The sequence below is a fragment of the Pinus tabuliformis genome, chromosome Q (assembly GCF_031772625.1).
Source record: "Pinus tabuliformis cultivar Carrire ecotype Pingquan chromosome Q, CPIR1, whole genome shotgun sequence".
In the NCBI taxonomy this organism is placed as follows: Eukaryota; Viridiplantae; Streptophyta; class Pinopsida; order Pinales; family Pinaceae; genus Pinus; species Pinus tabuliformis.
This window is the reverse complement of record NC_142296.1, coordinates 1,058,569,838-1,058,597,254: the sequence shown is the minus strand read 5'-3', so window position 1 is coordinate 1,058,597,254 and position 27,417 is coordinate 1,058,569,838. Positions and strand designations below refer to the sequence as shown.

Sequence of the window (27,417 nt, the reverse complement as noted above, 5' to 3'; positions counted from 1 at the left end):
TATTGTTTTATGAAGATTTGATTGTTTCAAGAAAATGGTTAATTTTGAATTTAAATTTTTTGACTTGTTTGAAAAAATAATAAATATTCAAAATTTTAAAACAAATAGGCTAATTAATTATAACTTACTTACTTTATGCAATGCAATGCAATGCAATAAAATAAAATAGTTCATTTTTAATTTTTGCTTTTAATTCACTTTTGAAGTGAAAATTTATTATTATTGAATTAAACAGTGTATTGTCAAAAGACCTTCTAGAAATACATTGGATAGGTGGTTTTTGTGTGGACACTCCATCAATTGTTAAAGGTAAATAATTGATTAAATTGTAAAATTTATGTAACTTGGTCTTCTCAAATTTGAGGACTTTTGACTAATTGGTTTTGAATAGTCTAACATTTATAACTAATTAAAATAGATATAATTTTTACTTTTGAGTAGTTGGTTTTGAATAGTGTAACATTTATAAGTAATTAAAATATATATAATTCTTTCTTCTTGGGATGTTGATATTTAGGTGAGATATTGATATTTTGTAAAGAAATATTGAGGTTTTGAGATTTTTTATAAGAAATATTGAGGTTTTGAATTTGTTGAACATTTTCACTTGTGAGAAAAGACAAACAATCGATGGAATGATCGAAATGATCTAATACGTCAATTTTAAAAACCTTACGTTCATTTACTTGAAGTAATTTCCAATATGTAATCGTTCATGGTTCACAACTGATTCAGAAAAAATAACTTATGAGATGGTGACGTAACTTTTATCATTTAACGGATTCAGTAACTTCTGGGATGGTGACTTAACTTTTATCATTAAAAAAACACTTCGTGGAAACTCGTTGGATGAAATAATAATAATTTTCCAATGACGGATGATTGGTGATGTCACAACTCCGTCTTCTTCTCACACAGATCCCCTTTTTCCATTTATAAAGAGCTGCCTTGCTTCTCACAAAAACCATACGCACTGCATTTCTGCTCCCTCTTGCGGAAACACTCTTTCGGTTTTTCCAATGCTGTGGGAAGGCTGCGTTCCACTTTCCATCTCTGCGACCATGTCATCTCTTGCTTTTGATTTTGCTTTTCCGAAGTTGTTGCTGCTCCTCATTTTTTGCTTCACCCCCACCCTCTCATTTCGGGATGATCGACAATCCCTGGTAGCATTCAAGAATCTGATTACCAGCGATCCACATCATTCCATGGCAGATTGGAGTCCGGCCAACCCCTTGTGCAACTGGACTGGTGTTACATGCAGCCGCCATCATCCAAACAGAGTGGCGTCCCTCGACCTCGCTCACATGGATCTGCGCGGTTCCATTTCTCCTTCGATCGGCAATCTCTCCTTTCTCCGCTCACTCCTCCTGCCACACAATGCGTTCCACGGTCATATACCGCCTCAATTGGGACGGCTCGTTCGTTTGAGGGAGCTCCAGTTGGCAGATAATGAATTGGAGGGAAATATCCCAAGTCAGCTAGGCAGTTGCAGAAATTTGAGGGAGTAGTCTACTTAGGCGGAGGAATGGCTCGGTTTCCGTCACCTCTCGGAAAATCGTCGGGCTTTGGCCGCGGGCAATCCCTCCCCCTCCGCCTCCCTCCCCTCGCAATCTTGACATTCCCTGGAATTGCATCCGCAGAGAGTTATTGCCATTTCCAATTCGAAATGAGGAATTGTGATCCCGCAGGCTGCTCACTCACCTTCCTCCTCGACTCGGTGCCTCCCGCTCTGCAATTCCCTCCCGCTCTGCAATTCCTCTGCTTTGTAGCTCGCCACCCCGGTACAATTTGGTGACACCTCCAACTCTGTTAACAACTGATTGAGACATGCACCATTTCTGTCCTGTGGCATGCACCATTTCTGTGAAAGTCGAGATCAAAAAATTAAAATTAAAATACCTGCCCCGAATAACCATCTCTATCTCTGTGGATTGAAATTCCCTTCAATGCGAAATCGAAAAATTAGTAAAATCCTTCCGATCAATGGTAAATCCTTTGGATTTGCGACAGGTTCCGTCTGAAATCGAGATAAGAAATCAAAAGTCTTAATCTCTCCTAGGGTCATCGAATTCGTGAAAATTTTAAGACCAGACATATTCGGGATTAATGGCGTTACCAAACCAAGAATCACCACGAGTTGGTATCAACCAGGGGAATTTCGTTCCGCGTTCAGACGGGTCGGTATTATATTATGCCCTGTTGAACCCATACAAGAAGATAAAATGGCCTGAGCGAATAATGCAGACACACGGCAAAAAAATTAACAGAAACTAAAAGTTAAGAGTGCGAAATTAGAATGACCACGAGTTGGTATCAACCAGGCGAATTTCGTTCCGCGTTCAGACGGGTCGGTATTATTTATGCCCTCTTGAACCCATACAAAAAGATAAAATGGCCTAAGCGAATAATGCAGACACACGGCAAAAAAATTAACAGAAACTAAAAGTTAACAGTGCGAAATCAGGCATCTCACAACTAGGTTAATCACCTATACCACACCAGAAGAAGAAACCTCCATATAACTTCTGGGTAATGAAAGGCACATCATGACACAAAAACCACCCATGATGGTACTTTGAGCAAAAAAGTACAAGCTAGAAAAACCAGCCATTATGGTGTTTTGACTAGAAAGCACAAAGCCATTGTTTCAATCTATTGTTGATGAACTACAACAGCTAATCCAAACCATTGGTTTATTAACTACTCCTTTGGATTTGTGACATTACTAATTTGAGTTTGTCGCTGTAAGGTTAATGCATTTCTGTATTTTCTGCCTATGGCCTATTTATGAGATACAATTCTATGTGTATTCAAGTAATAATACCTCAACATGTCGTAGTAATAATTTAGGTCCAAACATGTTGTAGTAGTCAAGGTCATACTTAGTACTAACATTTACAATCATATGTAGGTACTGAGCATCGGCAGCCATGGAAGAGGGAGTGATATGTTATCACTTCCTTGGCTTGTGTTGTGTGAGGAAATAGATTTCTATGAGATACTCTGGAGTATATCATGACTGCTGATTGATGTAGAAACTTCACTGGAGAAAAATATGAAGAGTTAAAGTGACATACACTGTTTTGTGCAGAGTAGAGCTGAGCTTTATAGTTTTGGCTATAACCAAGTTCTCTGTTCTTGATGATAGTGCTAGGAAATAGCTTCAAACAATTTCTCAATCTTCTTGTATTTGATACGTGATCAGCATAATCTTTTCTTTGTGATAAAGGTTTTTCTCTATATATAGGAGCTTCAGTTCTATAATTTTAGATTTAGATACAAAGCACCATTCTCCATAGATGCACTGTTCACGAGACATAAGTTGATTTCCAGAGGAAAGGTAAATCACTAGGGTGTGGTCTGAAGGATATTTTATGAGTTACCACATTTGATGGCGTAGTTGTTGCTAGGTACAAATATTATTTTGGTGAGGTGTTTTTCATTATATACTTGAAAATGAACGTGCTAATGGTATTTGAAAATCATCCTAACAATCCTCAAAAGTATTCTCATTGATTTTCTTTTATAGAAACACCCACAGGGGAAAGAGAAGATCATAAAGAAAGAAATCAAATGGGTCAAATACCATTTATTGACCTATACTTGGACATAGCAGAAGGTAACAATCAGCTTCCCTTACAAACAAATCAAACCCTTGCATGCCTTAATTTGGTACTCCCAATGCTCAATTTATTAATTAGAGTTTGTCAAAAAAGATGCCCAGTGAATAAACAATTTCGATCAGTAAAGATCAATATTCATGACTCTTACTAATTATTTATTGTTCATTAACTACTCCTTCGGATTTGCGACATTACTAATTTGAGTCTGTGGCTTTAAGGTTAATGAATTTCTCTATTTTCTATCTATGGCCTATTTATGAGATACAATTCTATGTGTATTCAAGTAATAATACCTCAACATGTCGTAGTAATAATTCAGGTCCAAACATGTTGTAGTAGTCAAGGTCATACTTAGTACTCCCATTTACAATCATATGTAGGTACTGAGCATCGGCAGTCATGGAAGAGGAAGTGATATGTCATCACTTCCTTGGCTTGTGTTGTGTGAGGAAATAGATTTCTATGAGATAAATTTGCTGAAAGAGCTCATGGAGCTCTGGAGTATATCATGACTGTTGATTGATGTAGAAACTTCACTGGAGAACAATATGAAGAGTCAAAGTGACATACACTGTTTTGTGCAGAGTAGAGCTGAGCTTTATAGTTTTGGCTATAACTAAGTTCTCTGTTCTTGATAATAGTGCTGGGAAATAGCCTCAAACAATGTCTCAATCTTCTTGTATTTGATACGTCATCAGCATAATCTTTTCTTTGTGATAAAGGTTTTTCTCTATATATAGGAGCTTCAGTTCTATAATTTTAGATTTAGATACAAAGCACCATTCTCCATAGATGCAATGTTCACGAGACATAAGTTGATTTCCAGAGGAAAGGCAAATCACTAGGGTGTGGTCTGAAGGATATTTTATAAGGAGTTACCACATTTGATGGCGTAGTTGTTGCTAGGTACAAATATTATTTTTGGTGAGGTGTTTTTCATTATATAGTTGAAAATGAATGTGCTAATGGTATTTGAAAATCATCCTAACAATCCTAATTGTTCACAGAGAAGAAAAAGTTCTGGAAATGAAGGCAATTATATTTGAATCTCCCTGACAGATAACAGTACTGTAGTACTATGATTGTGAAGGTAAGGGAAACTGGTGATCCAAAGAGTTAAAGGGGGCATCTGCCATTGATAAACATTTAAATACTCCTATATGTAAATACTATATTATTTTGTAAACATTTCCTTTGCCTGAGGCCAGAGTGGAGATTAGTCCATTATGAGCTTTTAAATAAAGGGACTGAGAACTTTGTTGAGTTTAAACTTCAAATTTGAAGAAATACATATCTTTTCGAGATAGCGGGAGAAAAAAATCATGAAACAAACTAGGTGATGCAAACACTACACATTCATTGACAACTAGGATCATGGTATTCCCTTTAAACATCACTGTATTTATTTAGATTAACATCTTTTGCAATACCTGGAACACCACAACTTCAATGTAAGCATGAAAAGGTGTGTGTTTACAGTCAAGATACAGTTGGATTTGATATCATCTGTCAGTGAGAAGTGGCACTTAGACACCAAATTTGCAACACAAGGGTATTTCCTAACAAATCCCCTGTGCAATTGGGGCAAAGAATAGCTCCCTGCTACATTGGCAAGTCTCTAAAACCTACTTCGTGCACATGTGTTTTTGTCCTTCAACCCACGTTTGGATTATCATTATATTCAACATATGCGAAGGGATAAACAACAGTAATTTGCAAAAAAACGTCAGATTGTAGAACCAACAAACATAATATTTTATGAAGTCACTGCACTGCAGTGACCATTCCAAGTGTATAAACAATTGCAGTATTGTGGTATAGATTACACGTAACCTGTGTACATATACCATGCAATTTTTCACTTACTCGGTGACAAAGCCTATACATTCAGCAAGAGGTGCAAGGCCAAGCAAACTTACGATGAACACCCAAACTTGCAAACAAAAGAATGCAAAAAATGATGCCAAAAAAACTTACAAAAAATGTCAGAAATGATAAACTTTCAAGTAGCATGAACCCTTTGTCCTTTCTATTGATAAACTTACAGAAATGATGCTACTTTCAATAAAGAGCTTGAAAGACAAGTTGTTATTGTTAGATTGCTTACAATGCATGGGTTGGAGCTTCCATTTCTGGTTGCTCTGTTTCTTCCACTCAAAGAGGATGAGTTCATTTCCATCACATATTCCTCCAACATGGCCATTTGCAGCTTTCACATCCATATTCAGATTAACGTTGTTCATAGGCCTCATACATTGATACCCATTTCCAACATATGTACTTAAGGTCCACAAAACAGACTGCTCTGCCTTGTCATGATTATAATCTGCCAAGTATATCTATTCAACAACATTCAACAAAAACTATGGATTAGGGGACCACCGTTGTAAACAGCTCTGTTGCAGCGCATAATGCCCAAGACCCTGGCATTTTGAAACCCTAAGTTAAGGTGGTTTATAGCATTGCAGTTAATAAGACTTCTCTACATATCCAGAGGAGAGGTTATATTAAACAATGAAACTAAAAGGAAAAGGGAAATAGAAAGTTTTACCTGGTCCGATTCTTTATCCTTGTGTTTCAGAGCATGTCTGGTGGCCTTGTTCACCAAGGCAAACGCTGGGAAGCCAGCTTCATCCTTGACTCGAAGGCCCCATGAATCTACTTTGATCCATTGCTCACAAACGGTTCCATCAAACAAAGGAATAAGGATAGTGATCCATCATCAATTATTAGATGAACAAATTCTTTCAGTGAGCTTCAAATAAAGTAGCTCAAACTGATGAACATACCTGATGAGGATCATGTGGGTTTTCCAGTGCAAGCACTGCAACATCACCACGAGCAGCCAAGAAAAACTCTGGGTTGGCTTCACAATGGATCCTAACCGTATGTCCTTGTGGCTTGACATTATCCTGTGGTGGATAGAATGAACTTTGCTCACCTATTGGTGGATGGACTCCTTGTGAAGCACCCACTGTTCAATTTACCAACAAATATTAAAAATCAGCACTCACAAATTCAAAAGCCATTTTAGAACTGTCATGGCTTCAGTTATCAAGAATCCCAAATTGTACACAGCACCACATAACAGGCGTGCATCCATACATACTACTTGCTAGACACCACCCATAATATAACTCCTTCCCAACATTTCTTTTTAATCCTTGACAGTTTCCCAAATCAGATAAAATAATATAGTAATAGTTTTGTCAGCATATTAGTATGGATCATATAACTTACATATTAGTTTGCATATGGCATTCAAAAAACAGAGAAGCCTAATTCAGTATCATTTATTTTAAAACTCATAGATGTATTTGGGTCCTATAATGAGCATTTCATCTATATAAAGTGGTGATTGCTAAATGTGTTTTTTGCAGAATAGTTGCCAGTATTGAAAGTGTTGCAGTGTAAATGAACAAAAATTATCTACTTTTTTTAATTATATATGATTGAAAAACATGTTGAGTATTAGGAAATAGATAATTGTCTACTTGTTTAACATGAATTTATTGTTATTTATTTTTCAGGTTTTTGAAGTGTAAAAAATGGTGCAAAAGTGGCGTTTATGCATTGAAGTGTCTTGCTTTCCAAATCCAGGTCAAGTAGTTATTAAATTCGTCCTTTACAATATGGCAACAAATCATTTATTTCATGGAAAGAGAGAAGTGCCTGGAATGACGACAAACAATGAGGCATATTACATTTCCCTTGTTGAAGGGTTAAAAGAGGCAAAACAACATGATGTCAACGATATTGAAGTCTTCACCAACTCGGAGTTGATATGTAATCATATGAAAGGCATCTATCGAGCTCGGAAGGACAATTTAAAACCTCTTCATAAAGAAGCAATAAATTAGAGTTGTCAATTTCAACATTTTACCATCAATCACTCTGCAGAGATTGTAAATATGTCCACTGATATAATGTCCAGAGCATTTTTAAGCACATACGTAGATGCCATATATGACATAGGATCACCATCAATATAAATCACCATTGTGCGAATGGGTTGTTGTTATCATTTTTCTGGGGTCTATCATAGCATGGTTCTTTCACTAAAGAAGAACATATTAATGTTTTATTTTTCCCCAACATGCAATGATTACGGTTTTTTGTATGGGAGACAAATTTATGGACAAATGTAATATATTCCATGTACATGGACAAATGTATTTTGAGAAAAGTAACTGGTTCATGGTTTTGTGATTATCATCAATACATTATGATGTTGTCTGATCCTTCCAAACACCTTCTCAGATCTTTGTTTCTGGAGAGATATTGATATGCTATGTGATTTGTTCGTTGGTTGTTGATCAATGATGAAAGGTTTCTTTACTATGTTTATAAGAAATTTATTCTTAATAACACATATTTCTCAATCACCCAGTCACTCTTCCCGTCTCCACCTTGGATTTCATCCCAATAGTTTTCCCAGATCACAACTGTATTTTGGCTTGACTTCTCTGTATTTCAGATCTTGTGCTTGTGGATTTATCATGATAGTAAGGACCTAGTCTTTTTAAATCAAAGCAAATCTTGCTCATGCTCAGTGTGTCATAAGTAAGGAAATGTCAATATTTCTCCAAGAAATCACATCCATCATGATGGTCTACTATGCTAAATCTCCCATGTGACCACTCCACTTCCTCCAAATCTTGCACTAGTTTTTCCTCTACAAAGGGATTCTTAGATAAAAACTAGAAAATATGCAGTTGGTGTTCTAGCTTTTCTTGTAAGAGAGCTAAGAGGATTACTTGCAGTTAGTGAAACCGCTACAATCCCTCTAATAGTCAACCATTTAAGATTGGGTTCATCTTTAGCTAAATGCAAGGACAATTTATTTCTGTTTTGCTATCATTGTGTTGTAGTGGAAGTGACAAAATTGTAAATAGTTTGTTGAGATTTCCATCATTAATGCCTTCTCTGTAAAGAAAAAAAGAAAGCTCGTTCTCTTCTTAGAATCCTTCACAGTTGGGACTCTTCAAGAACTGCTCAAACAATTCTCTTGCCTGAGACTGGCAATTCAGTCACTTCAGCACACTAGTGAAGCAGCTGCCAGTTTTCCACCAATTCATGCAGGGGCCTGGCTTTTACTTGTACAGATATTCTTTGGCAGACAAGAATGAAAATAAATGAAAATATCTTTGTTATTCGACAGGATTTTGTTTTGTATAGTATTTAATCAGTCATAAAGGAGATGGACGACATAGAAATTCGGGGTGTCCAACTCACCTCTGTAATTTACCCTTCTAGGAGATGCCTAATCACTCCCACATGGTCATCGTAGCTTGATTTACCTTTGGGTCCCATTGACCTGATTTGATCGTTTGTGTAATTGATATAAAATTTCTATCTTATCAAACATATATATTTGAGTTGGACTAGCTTAATTGATATGTGCCCACTTTTGCTAAACAATACATATTTTATGTCTGGAATCTGGATTAGGTATTCTCACACACAACCATCATACCATTATCAGCAAGGTCATGACTTTTGTTGTTTAGGTTTTACTCCTTATCAGTAAATCTATGTTTAGGTTTTACCCTCCACTTTTTTTAGTGAATAGATTGAGGAATGTGATTGCACAATCTTGCTAGAATATTTCCTTGAACATGTATGTTAACCCAACTAAAAGGTTACAATTCATAAGAGTTAAAATATTTCATGCATAGTATGGAAATTTATTAATATAAATGTTTTTGCATTTATGTAATTTTGGCCTAATTAAATTATCTCATACAATATTTTGGAATGGGAAATTTCCCACCAATGTTTCTAAACCTTTTTTGTTCAGTCAATGGTTGTGAAGGAGGATTTTGTTTCTAAATCTTTTTTGGTTGAACAATGTGAACATATGTAATATGTAATGTTCTGCTAACCTTAAAAAAATAAATGTAACAATTGGAATAGTTGAGGTGAGTGTTATTGCTTTCATGGTTCACTCTGGTATGTAAAGTTTCTTGACCAACAATTTTTTTTTTTCAAGAACATTCTCAAATGTGGTTTAGAAGAAATATTTAGATTTTGGAGACTTATACGATGAAAGTTTTAAGAGATGTTTATATGACTACTGAATATGAGTTTTTTGAATGGTTGTTGATGTGCTTGGTTCTTGGCCATCTACTACATACCTTCTTGTTTCAGGTTTGTGGTTGTGTGTGCACTTGCCTTTTCTTTATAAATATATTTGTTTGTAAAAAGTCTTTTCACTGGTTTTCCATAATCAACCTGTTTCTTTTAGAGTAGTCATGATTTTTGTCAAAATCTGGTAGAAATTTTGGGAAAGCTGGGTTATAGCTGTCAAACTTTAGGATTTTGGGTATCCAGGTGGTTTTTGATGGTTCTGAATCCATTTCCACCATAAAAAAAACCATTCAAACACCTATATGATCAATTTTTCTGAAAAAAATAATCGCCAAATTCTTACCCAAAAAAAAATTTGACGCCGTTTCTTTTTGGTTGAGAGATTTCCTGTGTTACCCTTACATTATGCTAATACCATGAAAGGAAAAAAGTGACCACATCCAGGGCAAAATCTTTAAGATAAGGTAATGTCAACTTTTCATAAATTTAAAAGAATAAAACCTCTCAAAGCTATTTGATGTAAGGTAATGAATCTATCCATAATGCCAAACCCATAGCTTCAAAAATAATAAATCCACCTATATGCTTCATAAATTCATGGTTAAAATCCATATGCTTTATAAATGCATGGTGCAAATCGATAACTGAAAATTAATAACTCCCTCTATCTATTTCATAAATGCATGGCCATCTAATGGGACTTTGTTATTTTTTATCATTATGGCCATTCCCTTTTGAGGATACTCTAGGCTTTGAAAATACATATGCTACATAGATCGGTTTCGGATTCAGTTTCACAACATCAACAACAGCTAAGAAGTATGGAAGAACAATTGCAGCTTTTTGTTTCTACTAAAAAGCAGTTAACACAAGACTATAAACAAGAATTTGACTTTCGGTTTTGGCTCCATTTCCTTGTTAATATAAGTAGTCCTCATTTACAATGTCATTTTATAACATATCGCTGAAGGTTATAGAAGGACTAACAGAGAGAGTGGGGAAATTGAAGACAACATACAGTTCTGGCATCAAAGATAGGCATAATCTAGCCCATGCACTTGATGAAACGTCCCTGTCAAGTTTTGAGAAGCTCAACTTTACAGTATCTAAACAATGTTCAACTCTAGATGATGTAAGATTTTGCTTTGTCACAATTCACAAAGTAGTGAAGTGAAGATTGGATTTATATATATTTTACTTGTGTGCAGGTTTTGGCCATTGCTATTTCAGAGGCTGATGCAATGCTCTAACGAACTCAGACTCTGTAATCAATATTACCAGCTATGTGTACTCCAATAGAGTAATCCTTTGCCACAAAATGTTGTTGCTTTGATTTCCTTCATCTAAGGTCTCTTTCAAGCTACCCTTCAATATCATTTTAATTTTACTGGAAACATGGAACATGCTTATCATTTAGGTTACTAACGATATCTATTTCATGTATTTTAATTGATACATAGTCATATCGTGGCAATTTAAGATCACATCTTTTACTACTCCGTTAGGAACAATTACAAAATAAATTTTTTTATGGGAATTTACAAAAAAAATTCATAAACAGAAAAACTTTACTATTGCCATATATATCTATATATATATATATATATATATATATATATATATATATATATATATATATATATATATATATATATATAGTTGCTTCTTGATCTGAGTTCAAATTTTTACAAATCATAACTTTTTTAGTGAATAGAATTAACCACTGCGACAGTAAAAGAGGCACACTAGAGGCTAGAGAACATAATAGCTCAAACAAAGGAGTAGCGAATCCAATACAGTGCATAAGTCAACAGCCTTAAAAGTTTCCTTGGCTCAAATCTATCCACTTCAATCAACAAAATTTTGTGTCCCTGCCATTTGTCTCTTCAAAGAGCATTCAAGCACTTTCAAGGCTTTTTCTATTTAGTCATCTCTTAGCTCTCTTGCAGAATGCATGTTTCCATTTGTCTTTGCCCTTTCTGGAAGGAGTTCCTATGCCTGCAAAATTCAGGATCACAAATAAGGAGTAGTCTACAAGACAGTTAACACTTTATCACAAGCATAAAAGGATAGAACATCGTTCAGTCAACATCAACAAATCATGAAGAGACCATGTTTAAAATAACATAACAATCTACTACGCTATCATATACTATTCCATGAAGGAAAAATCAGCTTGATGAACTCATGAAAATCCAACGAGATCTTTGACTAGAGGCAAGGAATAAAAGTTCCAACAACAAAAAACGCAATGATAAGGTTCAAACCTCATTGGCCTTTGACCATCTAACCATAACTTTATAAAGATGTAAAATATAAAGATCTATAATTCTAATAAACATCGAACCATGAACATAGGTATGAGAACATAGTAACTACATGTTTAATTATACAAATCAAACATGTTGCATGAACATAAATAAGTAAAGAGATTCTATTTGATAGCGAGCAAATTTTTCCGTGACCATGAATAGATTATGAAAAAGGTATTTTTATAGCAACATAACAATGGGAAAGCATAAATATACTTATCATATGATAAAGGTCCACTTGACGACACCATGATAACCTATATTATCTATTCTTTGTGCATACCTCATTGATTCCCACTAGAGTTGAAGTCCTTCCATAGATGATCAGTCATGGTAGAAGTTGATGCTTCTCCACTTATTCTATAGTTACCTAGAAAAATGTCAAACATTATCGCAAAGAAATTTTCTAGAGCATCAAGGTATATGTGCACACACAAAGAAAGAGTGTCAAATGTACCTGGCATGGCAGGTAAGGTTGGATGGTCTTGCATTTCCCTTTGGTCTTGGGTTATCACCATGGTTGGGGATTGTTGCATTGCTGTAAAAATAAACATACCACATGTTAAAGAATAGTGATGATTAAATACTTAAATATAAAACCATGAATCTATTCAACACATGAAACTAACCTGGAACCATAGAGACGACATTATTTGATCGATGACGTCCTCGCTTATTAAGGTATCGAAACTCAAATGGTTCATATTCTGATGAATCAGCATTTAAATCAATTTCCAAACCATTGTTTTTTCTGTTGCTTCTTCTTTTCTTTGTGGGGCTAAGGAAACTCTTCTTCCTCTTCAAAGATGGATCAAGAGAACCCAATCTAGGTGTGAAGCCAAAATCAGTAACGTGCAAATTATTGGCTTCATCCAACATCTTTTTAAGCATACCAGTCAACTAGATTGTCTTCGCCAAAGTAGTAGAAGGGTTATCTAAAATGAGATGTGTATAGCTAAACAACTCCTCCCTTGCCAAATGAAGTGCCTCGGCATCTGCATCAACAACATTTGTGGCCATAAGAGTAGCATCGACATCTGCATCATGGTTTTGAGGCTCTATATTGATATCAGGTGGGTCATTGCATATGTTATCCTCTGCATGCTGATGAAGCAATGGATTTGAATTATCCGAGTGGAAATACAACCAATTAACCTTTATGGCATGCTTGCAAATGTTTCCATGGATAGACCATGGACATTCACACGTTATAAAATCCTTACGATACTAGCTGACAAGGTATTTTTTACCTCGACCTGTCCGACTTCTCACCCAATAATCACGGGTTATGCTCTCATGAGGACAACAATCAGTATCCATAATTTTTCTTGCTCGTTCCACTGATGATTCTAGCTGCTTTTCTCTCTTGTAGTTGTTTATAAATCCTTCTTCTTTTAAGATTTCCTTGAACCAATAACAAGGTTCAACTATTGTTAGTAGCATATGCAATAACCAGTCCATCCTCCGGGCACATTTTTTCCTTCTATCAGATAGAAATGTTGTTTTTAGGTAACAATGGTATGACTCAATAGCATTATTGGTCTCCTGATTTGCATGAGGAAACTCCCGACAAACTTTCACCCACATACCTAATTGCAAATAAAACGATGTCAGTCTCACTATATCACCTTCATAAAAGAAAAAAATGCATATAATACGAAAAAAATGTTTACTTACGAATCTTATCTCCAGTAACCCAATTCTTGTTGAAATAGTCTAATAACTTCTCTTCATCTACAAACTTGATAAAAAATTGATTGATTGCATCTTCCACTTCATAATTGACAGTGTGTTTCATGATGAAACCTAACTCACTGAACATCTCTTTGGCTTTTATGGAACTAGTGGCCAACCGATTGACATTTTTCAACCAAGCCCTCCATACATGCGAAACGAATAAGATCACATCACAACCTGTGACCCTCCTGCCATATTCAATGCATTTTAGTGTGGTATTTTTAGAAAAAATGCAAGTTTGGTTATATCATGACAATGTTAAAGTTACCTCAAGGCACTGATCTCAGCAGTTGCATCATCAACCATGAAAGCATTGACTTTCCAATCAGGACGGGTTTGGAAACACTTGCGCATGAGCTGCTCTAGCCATATTGCAATATCATATGATGTGTTTCATGATGCCACGACCCATGCAATAGGCACCCCGCTTTGTTGTTCATCAAATGCCACGAGTGTATACAACTGATACTGTCATTTTCAACATTACATAAATTCAAATACAAGTTATTAATCATTCTGAATGTATACAACTTAAATAAATATATTCAATAAATCATTGGCATCTGACTTACCCCATATTTGTTTGTGTTAAATGTTAAATCCATGGCTATTAAGTATTGTGTGATAGCTTTTCCATTTTCTCCAACATCCACTTTGTTTGAATCCCTATTATAAAAGGGACCTCCACACCATTGGGCTTTTGGTAAAAGAAAAAATCTTCCCGATGCTTTTGATACCAAAGGTTTACACTCATTTCATCCTTTTTGTGAAGTTGATAATTTCCCTTCGCCAACCTATTATAGATGTTTACAATATCTTTCCTACATAAGAAGAGATCTCTATCTCGAGCTGCCACATCGATGTCAACATGTCTCTTAATGTGGGTTCTATACACTACATCAATAGACACTCCCAAAAAGAAACAACTCTCTACATATGCAACAATGTCCCTCAAAAGCTTTGGCCTATGCAAGGCCTCGGTCTCACCTGAAGTGTCACATTGACCATGACAAGCCCAACCTTCCCCATCTTCATGTTCATACATATTGAAAGTTAATATTGCTCTATTAGGAATTTAATGCATAACTTTCACAATAAAGTGGCATTGGAAACCCCTCTTCTGCACAAATGAGGTCCCTCGTTTAGCTGAAAGATTTCCTCTTTTGTCCTCTGGGCCAAATGAACAATGATAACTAAACCAAAAATTTAAATTGTTAGTACATACAAAGAAAGATAACCATGGTTTCAAAAGATATAAACAATATATATTTTAAATACTCACATATCATATTGCAATGCAGCAGTAGATCTTTCTTTTGGTTTTTTTTTTTGTTTTTCGTATGAATTTACATGGAGCAATAGGATTTTCTTCCTCTCCTTTGATAAAGTCAGCAACTCGTTGTAACGGGATTACAACAACTCGATCAATACCATTGTTTTTTCTATTTATTTCCGTCCAAACCAAGTCTTTACTAGAGAACGTCATTTTGCCTTTGAGGTCTTGCACCTCAAGATCCATGATATATTGCCATTTCTTTCGCTTGCCCATTTTGAACTGATCTAGTCAAACAATATGCAAGGACATCAAAACCAAAATTTCAATCTTAGCAAGTTATCCAACATATATATAAATATAAAACCTCTTTTATGCTTTTTTTGAGGTCTAAAATATTAATCACTCAATAATGACAAAAATAAATAGCACAAAAGGATGCAAAAAATTTGGGATGCAAGCATTTCCGTTAAGATGTTGCTTCTTGCCTCATTCACTTTCAACAAGGCATTCCTTAGAGGAAAGATACGTTTGACAACATGAACAGATGCAATCCAATGAATGTTGGCCATGTTTTTTTAGGGTGACCATTTGCTAAGCAGGACTAGACTTGAATGAAAGAGCTTTCTACAATGTACATTTACATCACAACTCTACTAGTAGTCTGTCCTCAAAGATTCTCGGTGCTGCCATAATATATGTGAAATTTATAGAAGACAATCATTACACTCACATTCCACTACCCGTGGCAAAAGATATGTGTTAGAACAAAGAAAAGGCAATGAAATATTCAATACCAACACAAACACCAAGAGCACTAGTGAAAGTTGCTCCGGTCCGGCCTCATCCCTGCCCTCAACATTCAGACAAAATAACCAAGTGCCTTCTCCCCATACCCAGTGTTTGCATATCCTGCAATGATTGAATTCCAAGAAACCAAGACCTTCTCAGGCAAATTCAAGGGGGGGAAGAAAAGTTACCAACTCCTGGAAGCAAGAAAGCAAATTGCTTGAATTTGAAACGAAAACCTGTCCTTCCAAATCTGAAAAATCTTCTTGAATTACTTCAGAATTCTTCCTAGAATATCCTCCATACAGCTATTCTTTAGGGATAGCATGAGTAATGCTACATGCTTCATCTTCTCCACATACCACAATATGAATTTCCTCTTCTTCAATGCTTTCCTTTGTAAAAATTGCATTATCACGAGGAAATAAGGACACAACCCCCACCTCTCTAGCTACAGAGAGAACATGAAAATAAGTCCTTTATATCACAGGTTAGCTTAGTCAAAACTTCATCCAATGAGATTTTTTCATGTATATAATTATGTAATCATAAGTCATTTCAGTGCAATTTTGGAGTGAACTTCACTTGTGTTTGTGGTGTTGGTTTGTTTGTTTGCACAAGTGAGCTCCTGCAACCCTCTACTTGACAATGTGGGGTCTGAGAGGCCTAGTGCAGAGTATAAGGCTTCTTGAACTGGATGGGTGAACTGGAGAAGAATGGTTGGACCTAATTGTTATATGATTATATGATTCAAATAATGTACCTAGTTATAGTTATTAAATACCATTATTTAACATTATTTAATCAAATTGTTATATGATTATATGATTCAAATTATTATACTAATCTTTAGTTCACACACAAAGAAGTCTCATTCACAGGTGGATTTAGTGTTTGAATCATCATTATTTCATCAACTACCCAAAGCCAGAACAAAACTTGATTTTTCGAATTTCTTTGAACGTTAGTGCGGGTAATCCATCAACTCCGAGATAGTGGACAAATTAATGGACAAAAAGTCCTGAAAAGATTAAATCAGCAATAATTGGGAAATAATTAGGGAAAATTGACCAATCTTGGCACACACCTGTACTGTTCCACAAAATAATAAAGATGATTTCAAAATAATTGTTTCATTAACTGTATCAAGATTAGATGAATATCTTCATCTATGGTAGAAACCCTATTGTGCCCTATGGCATTCATGCTTAAAGCAGATCTCCACTGGAGGCATTGTTGTTGACTTAGCAATAGTGTTGCTTGTGGACTTAGTCCATGTTTTATTGTTAGCCTCTCTCAACTCAGTATATATAAAGGGAGGAGATTGCCTTTGTTATCACTTGTATTGCATCTTAGAGATGTGATGGCGTGATGCTGGCTATTGGAGGATCTCGGAAGAACAATTATTTACTCATGTAACAGGGAAGTGCTTGTGAGAGGCATGTACTGGAGATCCTAGGCTTGTGTGCCGCAAGTGAAGAATAAAGCTTGTGAGATGAAAGTGAGGATCTAAGCCAAGGGTTGGATAGTTCATGTGATTCTAGCTTGTTGTCGAGGTTATGGAAAGGTCAGTTTAGCTTGGTGGGATTCCTTGGCAAGCATTGTTGCTTGTTAGAGTTTGTAGAGAGTGTGATTGCTCTGGGCAGTGCTTGGGAAGCTTTGGAGAAGTTCTTGCTTGAGATAAAGCAAGAAGACTTGGTGCACCATCTTTTGCAATGCTACCGTATTGTACACTATCTTCATATTGTGATAAAAAGGACTTGCATCATTACTGTCCTAAATTCTGTTATTATGATCTGATTTTCAGACCTTGTTTTCAAGTGTTTTGAGCAAGTTTCATGGATGTTTTGATATGCTGATTTGCACAAGTGAGCTCCTGCAACCCTCTACTTGACAATGTGGGGTCTGAGAGGCCTAGTGCAGAGTATAAGGCTTCTTCAACTGGGATGTTTTCACACCACGGTCTCAACCTACACCTGTGTAAGCATCTTGGAAGCCTTCAATTTCTCTTTTTAGAGAAGTGTTGTTGGAATAGTTTATGCTTCCTTCTGTCTTATCTCTCTTATTACTGTTGATTTCTAGATTGCAGAGGTATTTGTCCAAGGATTTGATATGCATTTGACAATATGTTTGTTTATTGGTTTATTTGGTTGATTGGTTGGTTCTTTGAGGTCTGTTGAGACCCCCTTGGTCTATAGGACCTCTTCTCTTAGAATCAAAGTTGAAAAACTAATTTAGACAAAGACTTGATCAATAAGGATGTTTAAGGTCCCCTACATGTAGAATGCACAGTTTCAATCATTAAGGATTTGGTGCAGAAACTCTCTGATTTTTTCTTCACATGATTCCTCTCTGTAGTTTTAGGGTCCAACATAAATTTCATTGGATGTGGAAGCTTTAATACTGCTAAAGCATTCTCACCAAAATCATTTACCCTCCAATGAGGATTCCGGTTCTGAATCTTCTAATGTCTCAGGTACTACCTCCTACTTCTGAAAAAGAAAAAACTCATCAGCCAGATAAAATAAGTTCCATCTCTATCGGTGAGTTTCTGACAGGGAGAGACTGATTCTGTGTGTGAGAGAAATAGAGAGTAATATATTGTGATCAGAGCATGCCACCCACATTGTTGTAAGAATGCTATTCTTGCCCACCTTTCCCAAATAGTTATCAATACCTTTCATCCCCATTGCATGAGAATGTAGGGAACTAGAGTCTGGGACACATCATTTTCCTTTTCACCTTGGGAGCCTCTCTTTATATTCTCCATTTCAAATTAATTCTCAATTCACCCTTTCAAATTTGATTTATATTTGGCACTCAATAACTACATTCTGAGTTATTTAAAATCTAAAATGAGGCAAACCCCATTACCCAAACCCTGGGTCATAGATTGATCAAAACTGGTATGTTCTAGCTGCAAAACCGCGGGATCTGGAGACCCGGATCGAGATATAGGAGGTTCAGAGCTGCACAATTGATAACAAGAGACTACTAGTAAATAGGCTGGAGGGTTAATCCCTAGCAGATATACGTTAAGGGATGCAAACAATTGGTTTGGCTCCCTCGGAGATAGCAATTCCTCATTGAACTATTGGTGAATCCCAGAAAGCGTCTAATGCCAATTTTCAAAATTTGAGAAATAAAGAGATTAGGTATAGAAGGGTGAAAATTACAAATACCTTTATAGGAACTGCGCGTTGCACTTCGTTGGCAAGTGCAAAAGTACCAAGTTCCATTTTTTCCAGTACTAAAATGGCAAATGCTAATTCTTCTGAGTTTATGATGATGTTTAATGATGGGATTAAACATAATGGAGATTTTTACAGAGAAGTAGGTATGAAAGCTGGAGGAGGGAAAGGCCCCATGGATCCACAATATGTCATGCATGATTTGCCTTCAAGCCAGTCCTCCAATCCAGGTATTGACTATTTATGATTAGAAGTGATTTTGTTCTCCATGGATCAAGATGTCAATTCTTGCCTAGTTTTATCAGTTGCATCTGTAAAGCAGACCTCAATGTCAACAGCATTAGTACTCTGGGGCAGTAGCTGTGACCTCGATGATTTTCGAGGTCACTTTTGTTACAGCCTTCAACTCCTCTGCTTTTCATCGCAGCTATAATATCATGTGATATCAGCACAGAATTCCCATGCTATGGGTGCAGGTGTATTGCTGTTGTTTATCCCTTTGCATATCTTGAATATAATGATAATCCGAACGTGGGTTGAAGGACAGAAACACGTGTGCACGAAGTAGGTTTTAGAGACTTGCCAATGCAGCAGGGAGCTATTCTTTTCCCCAATTGCACAGGGGATTTGTTAGGAAATACCCTTGTGTTGCAAATTTGGTGTCTAAGTGCCACTTCTCACTGACAGATGATATCAAATCCAACTGTATCTTGACTATAAACACGCAACTTTTCATGCTTACATTGAAGTTGTGGTGTTCCAAGTATTGCAAAATATGTTAATCTAAATAAATACAGTGATGTTTAAAGGGAATACCATGATCCCAGTTGTCAATGAATGTGTAGTGTTTGCATCACCTAGTTTGTTTCATGATTTTTTTCTGCCGCTATCCTGAAAAGATATGTATTTCTTCAAATTTGAAGTTTAAACCCAACAAAGTTCTCAGCCTCTTTATTTAGAAGCTCATAATGGACTAATCCATGGAAAATTTTAGGGGCTAATGTTCGCCCAGTGGGCTAATTTTCCTTGATTTCTCCAAAAAAAGATTCGCCAATTACCAATTTTTATAAAAGACGATTCGCCCAAATTTTAGAATATAAAATTATTTTACCTCAAAAATCGCCAACATTATATAGAGACTATATATAAAATCATTATAGATTTGAATAATTTTACAAATATATCAATACACATTTTATAGTTTGCATATTAGGGAATAGTGAGATTCGCCAATGTTTTTAAACTTCAAGAAAATTTTCCATCCTTAAAATTTTCCTTGGACTAATCTCCACTCTGGCCTCATGTAAAGGAAATGTTTACAAAATAATATAGTATTTACATATAGGAGTATTTAAATGTTTATCAATGGAAGATGCCCCCTTTAACTCTTTGGATCACCAATTTCCCTTACCTTCACAATCATAGTACTACAATATTCTTATCTGTCACGGAGATTCAAATATAATTACCTTCATTTCTAGAACTTTTTCTTCTCTGTGAACAATTAGGATGGTTGGGATGATTTTCAAATACCATTATCACATTCATTTTCAACTACATAATAAAAAACACCTCAACAAAAATAATATTTGTACCTAGCAACAACTACGCCATCAAATGTGGTAACTCCTTATAAAATATCCTTCAGACCACACTGTAGTGATTTTCCTTTCCTCTAGAAATCAACTTATGTCTCGTGAACATTGCATCTATGGAGAATGGTGCTTTCTATCTAAAACTAAAATTATAGAACTGAAGCTCCTATATATAGAGAAAAACCTTTATCACAAAGAAAATATTATGCTGATGACGTATCAAATACAAGAAGATTGAGACATTGTTTGAGGCTATTTCCCAACACTATTATCAAGAACAGAGAACTTAGTTATAGCCAAAACTATAAAGCTCAGCTCTACTCTGCACAAAACAGTGTATGTCACTTTGACTCTTCATATTGTTCTCCAGTGAAGTTTCTACATCAATCAGCAGTCATGATATACTCCAGAGCTCCATGAGCTCTTTCAGCAAATTTATCTCATAGAAATCTATTTCCTCACACAACACAAGCCAAGGAAGTGATGACATATCACTTCCTCTTCCATGACTGCCGATGCTCAGTACCTACATATGATTGTAAATGGGAGTACTAAGTATGACCTTGACTACTACGACATGTTTGGACCTGAATTATTACTACGACATGTTGAGGTATTATTACTTGAATACACATAGAATTGTATCTCATAAATAGGCCATAGGCAGAAAATAGAGAAATGCATTAACCTTACAGCCACAGACTCAAATTAGTAATGTCGCAAATCCAAAGGAGTAGTTAATGAACAATAAATAATTAGTAAGAGTCATGAATATTGATCTTTACTGATCGAAATTGTTTGTTCACTGGGCATCTTGTTTGACAAACTCTAATTAATAAATTAAGCATTGGGAGTACCAAATTAAGGCATGCAAGGGTTTGATTTGTTTGTAAGGGAAGCTGATTGTTACCTTCTGCTATGTCCAAGTATAGGTCAATAAATGGTATTTGACCCATCTGATTTCTTTCTTGATGATCGTCTCTTTCCCCTGTGGGTGTTTCTATAAAAGAACATCAATGAGAATACTTTTGAGGATTGTTAGGATGATTTTCAAATACCATTAGCACATTCATTTTCAACTATATAATGAAAAACACCTCACCAAAAATAATATTTGTACCTAGCAACAACTACGCCATCAAATGTGGTAACTCCTTATAAAATATCCTTCAGACCACACCCTAGTGATTTGCCTTTCCTCTGGAAATCAACTTATGTCTCGTGAACATTGCATCTATGGAGAATGGTGCTTTGTATCTAAATCTAAAATTATAGAACTGAAGCTCCTATATATAGAGAAAAACCTTTATCACAAAGAAAAGATTATGCTGATGACATATCAAATACAAGAAGATTGAGACATTGTTTGAAGCTATTTCCCAGCACTATTATCAAGAACAAAGAACTTAGTTATAGCCAAAACTATAAAGCTCAGCTCTACTCTGCACAAAATAGTGTATGTCACTTTGACTCTTCATATTGTTCTCGAGTGAATTTTCTACATGAATTAGCGGTCATGGTATACTCCAAAGCTCCATGAGCTCTTTCAGTAAATTTATCTCATAAAAATCTATTTCCTCACACAACACAAGCCAAGGAAGTGATGACATATCACTTCCTCTTCCATGACTGTCGATGCTCAGTACCTACATATGATTGTAAATGGGAGTACTAAGTATGAACTTGACTACTACGACATGTTTAGACCTGAATTATTACTACACCATGTTGAGGTATTATTACTTGAATACACATAGAATTGTATCTCATAAATAGGCCATAGGCAGAAAATAGAGAAATGCATTAACCTTACAGCCACAGACTCAAATTAGTAATGTCGCAAATCCAAAGGAGTAGTTAATGAACCAATGGTTTGGATTAGGTGTTGTAGTTCATCAACAATAGATTGAAACAATGGCTTTGTGCTTTCTAGTCAAAACACCATAATGGCTGGCTTTTCTAGCTTGTACTTTTTTGCTCAGAGTACCATCATGGGTGGGTTTTGGGTCATGATGTGCCTTTCGTTACCCAGAAGTTATATGGAGGTTTCTTCTTTTGATGTGGTATAGGTGATTAACCTAGTTGTGAGATGCTTGATTTCACATTGTTAACTTTTAGTTTCTGTTAATTTTTTTGCCGTGTGTTTGCATTATTTGCTCAGGCCATTTTATCTTCTTGTATGGGTTCAACAGGGCATAATATAATACCGACCCATCTGAATGCAGAACGAAATTTTCCTGGTTGATACCAACTCGTGGTCATTCTGATTTCACACTGTTAACTTTTAGTTTATGTTAATTTTTTTGCCGTGTGTCTACATTATTCGCTCAGGCCATTTTATCTTCTTGTATGGGTTCAACAGGGCATAATATAATACCGACCCGTCTGAACGCGGAATGAAATTCGCCTGGTTGATACCAACTCGTGGTCATTCTTGATTTGGTAATGCCACTAACCCCGAATATGTCTGGTCTTAAAATTTTCACGAATTCGATGACCCTGGGAGAGCTTAAGACTTTTGATTTCTTATCTCGATTTCGGATGGAACCTGTCGCAAATCCAAAGGATTTACCATTGATCAGAAGGATTTTACTAATTTTTTGATTTCGCATTGAAGGGAATTTCAATCCACAGAGATAGAGATGGTTATTCGGGGCAGGTGTTTTAATTTTAATTTTTTGATCTCGACTTTCACAAAAATGGTGCATGCCATAGGACAGAAATGGTGCATGTCTCAATCAGTCGTTAACAGAGTTGGAGGTGTCACAAAATTTTACCTGGGTGGCGAGCTGCAGAGCGGAGGAATTGCAGAGTGGGAGGCACCGAGTCGAGGAGGAAGGTGAATGAGCAGCCCGCGGGATCGCAATTCCTCATTTGGAATTGGAAATGGCAATAACTCTCCACGGCTGCAATTTCAGCTCCGATCTGATCTGTCAGGGGATGTTAGGATTGCCAGCTCCGTTCATATTTTTTGTCAGGGAATGTCAGGATTGCCAGGGGAGGGTGGTGGAGCTCGGGGAGGGTGGCGGAGGCTGGAGGGATTGCTCGCGGCTGGAGCTGGACGATTTTCCAGGCGGTGACGGAAACCGGGCCATTCCTCCACCTAGGTAGACTACTCCAATTTGAGTATCCTGATGCTCTCCAACAACAATCTCACGGGCAGTATCCCCCAAGAGTTGCGTTCCCTCACAAATCTGCAACAACTCCACGTGGAAGACAACGAGCTCACAGGTACCATTCCCTCTTTCTTGGGAAACCTTTCCTCCTTGATTCTTTTGCGTTTTGATCAGAATAGTTTCACTGGTGCCATTCCAAGTCAACTCAGCGGCTGCAGAAATTTGGTTCACTTGGGGCTCTACTACAATGCTCTGACTGGAAATATCCCCGAGGAGTTGGGTTCGCTCCCACATGTGCAACAACTTTACTTGGGAGGGAACAACCTCATAGGTACCATTCCCTCTTCCTTCGGTAATCTTTCTACCTTGACTGACTTGGGTATTGAAATGAACTATCTCGTCGATCCCATTCCACCACAGTTGGGTTTACTCTCCCGTTTGCAATCGCTCGACCTTCGTGTTTTCCAATCTATCCACTTTGACTTACTTAGATATGGCAACCAACGATCTCAAGGGTAGCATTCCACAAGAATTAGGGCTGCTCATCAACTTACAAATGCTTATGCTATATGAAAATAATTTGGTAGGATCCATTCCTGCATCTTTTTCAAAATTGCATAATTTGAGTATGCTTTATTTGTGGGGAAATCAATTTAGTGGAAATATTCCAGATTCTGTTGGAAATTGTTCCAAACTCATAGAACTAGATTTAAGTTATAACAATTTGAGTGGGAGTGTCCCTATAGAGTTCGGTAAGTTATCCCTCTTGGAAAAATTATACTTGCACTCTAATCAACTTGATAGTGGAAACACTACAAACATACTCTTTCTTGTATTTCTTACCAATTGCTCTCACCTACAGTCACTAAAATTGCATAACAATAAACTAGGTGGTGTTTTGCCCCCTGACATAGGAAGACTTTCTACCAATTTGTCTCACTTGTCATTATCAAACAATGGCATACAAGGAAACATCCCTCCACATATAGGCAATCTTAGTAGCCTATCCTTTCTAAATTTAAGTGAAAATCTTTTAAATGGTACCATTCCACATATAGGAACGCTTGAAAAAATAGAAAGATTGTCTTTAAGTAACAACAGATTAGAAGGAAACATCCCTAATGACTTTGAAAGTTTACAAAACCTTGGTCTCTTGGACATTAGTGGAAATATTCTCTCTGGAAATATTCCAAATTCCCTTGCACCCCTTAAACAACTAAGAAGACTACATCTTCATCATAACAATTTATCGGGAACCATACCTTCCAACTTACTAGATTGTACAAATTTGGAATTGCTCGATTTGTCTCACAATAGGCTCAGAGGAAGTATACCACATGAAATTGCAAAACTTTCTCATCTCCAATTCTATTTGAATTTGTCATGGAATTTATTAGAAGGTTCCTTACCCATGGAGATTGGTAAAATTACAATGGCTCAAGCTATAGACATTTCTGTCAATCAACTAACCGGGACAATTCCCCTTGCAATTGGAGGTTGTAGTGAACTACAATTATTGAACTTATCTCAAAATGCCATCCAAGGGCCTATTCCAGACTCACTCGGAAATTTACAGAGTCTTGCAAACCTAGATCTCTCTTCCAACTCCTTATCAGGTCCAATACCAGTTGTTCCTCTCCAAAACTTAAAAATGCTTCAAAGTTTGAATTTGTCTTTCAACTACCTCACAGGGGAAGTTCCAGAAGGAGGGATTTTTGCAAACAGAAAGATTGTTGTGTCTTTAATCGGAAATCCTAGCCTTTGCGGACCAAAAGAATTCCACTTACTTGCATGTAAAACTCCAAGCAGTCATTCTGCACTTGTCAAAATAATATTATTGCCATTGAGTGGAGCAATTACTTTTATGCTATGTTGTCTACTTCTGAGATTCCTTCGGAAAGGGAATATGTCTATGCAAAACTTTGATTCCTCAAATTCCATTTTGCAAAAGCTAGAGCACAAAAGGATCTCGTATCAAGAGCTTCAAATAGAAACTAATGGATTTGCCGAGGCAAACTTGTTGGGAGCAGGGAATTCTGGTTCAGTCTATAAAGGGACTCTGAGAGATGGCACCGTTGTTGCTGTGAAAGTTTTCCATTTGCAAAATGACATGGCTGAAAATGGTTTTACAGTAGAATGCAGTGTCTTGCAAAAGGTTCGACATCGAAATCTGGTGAGGATCATAACCTCGTGTTCCAACCCTGATTTCAAAGCTTTGGTGTTCGAATTTATGCCTAATGGAAGCTTGGAGGAGCATTTGTATCTTAATAAAGATGATAAAAATGGTGATTATGAGTGTCAGATGGGACTAACAACACGATTGAACATTGCAATAGATGTGGCCCATGCATTCGAATATCTTCATCATGATTCTATTGTGCAAGTAGTGCATTGTGATTTAAACCCCAACAATGTGCTTCTAGATCAAAACATGTCAGGGCATGTAGCTGATTTTGGTATTGCAAGATTGATCAATGAAGCCGCTACCGAGCCACTTACTTCAACACTTGCTTTAAAAGGCACCGTGGGCTATGTTGCACCAGGTATGTCATTTTAGAATGCTAGATTTGTACTAGTCTATTCTCATCAACAATTTTGTATGGATTGGTTGAGTAAAATTTGATGAAGGTTATCTTTAATGCAGAGTCTGGATTAGGTGAGTCAATGTCTACCAAAGGAGATATTTACAGCTATGGCATTTTGTTATTGGAAATACTTACAAGGAAACGACCAACCAGTGACATGTTTTCTGGAGACCTTAACATTCACAAGTGGGTGAACCTAGCCTTTCCAAATAGAGTGAAGGAGGTAATTGACCACCAACTTTTAAATGAGGTGGATGGAGATGAATTTGAGAAAATAGCGCATACAAATGCCTACTTTCTTTGCTACAAGTTGGTTTGATTTGTTCAAAAGATTCACCTAATGAACGACCAACTATGAGAGATGTGGTAATGGTATTGGAAAGCCTCAAAAATGATTTGGGGGGAAATGCATTCACTTCTAGGAGGATGAGACAAAGCATGGTCAACTTGCTTAGCAATGCAAATGACACATGGAATGATATGCTTGCATCAAATGCCCAAGGTTCTTCTACATTTTAGTTTGTGAAAATTGCAATACTAGAAGATTTCAGTAGACTTTCCATTGTTTGTATAATGACAACTTCTTTTGAACTTCTAGCGGTTGAGATAAGCTTCTATTAGCATTTATATCTATTTGTAATTAGTGTCAAATTAAAAAATAGACACTTTTTGTAACACCATATTATGTGAATGACAAATCTAAGTTCTGTATATTTTATTAGCCATTCATAATGTCAATATTTTTAATTGTTTAAAAGAAAGGACATGATTCTTAAAAGAATCACCTATTGCTTATAAACATATATTTTAGCTTAATGAATTGATTTTGTGAACTATGTTGAAGTTTAATTAATTTGTTGATATTACTTTTAATTGTTTGAACACACTTTTATTTGTATTTATTATATATTTGTAATTAATATTAGTGTCTAAGTTAAATGTCTTAGAAATATTTTATTACCTTCATGAAGATTTGTATTTTGATGCAATTCATCCTCATCATCATCCATGATGTCAGTATTCATATCAATAAAATAAAATAAATCACAAAAAAAAAAAAACATTCTCTCTTTACAATATTAGCTAATGATTTTTTATTTAAAATT

General features: G+C 36.1%; 1 protein-coding gene and 1 pseudogene across 1 annotated transcript; one reads left to right on the top strand and one right to left on the bottom strand.

Moving 5' to 3' along the window:
* Positions 1-1,509: 1,509 nt before the first annotated feature.
* Positions 1,510-23,484, bottom strand: LOC149223157 (ricin B-like lectin EULS3). Its single transcript, XM_089387802.1, has 6 exons — positions 23,388-23,484; positions 6,413-6,597; positions 6,175-6,297; positions 5,669-5,962; positions 1,702-1,861; positions 1,510-1,622 (listed from the first exon to the last, which is right to left on the bottom strand). The coding sequence occupies exons 1-6, from the start codon at positions 23,482-23,484 to the stop codon at positions 1,510-1,512; spliced, it is 972 nt and encodes a 323-aa protein (XP_089243928.1).
* A 2,148-nt stretch (positions 23,485-25,632) lies between these two features.
* Positions 25,633-26,630, top strand: LOC149223156 (receptor kinase-like protein Xa21 pseudogene; annotated as a pseudogene).
* Positions 26,631-27,417: the final 787 nt, after the last annotated feature.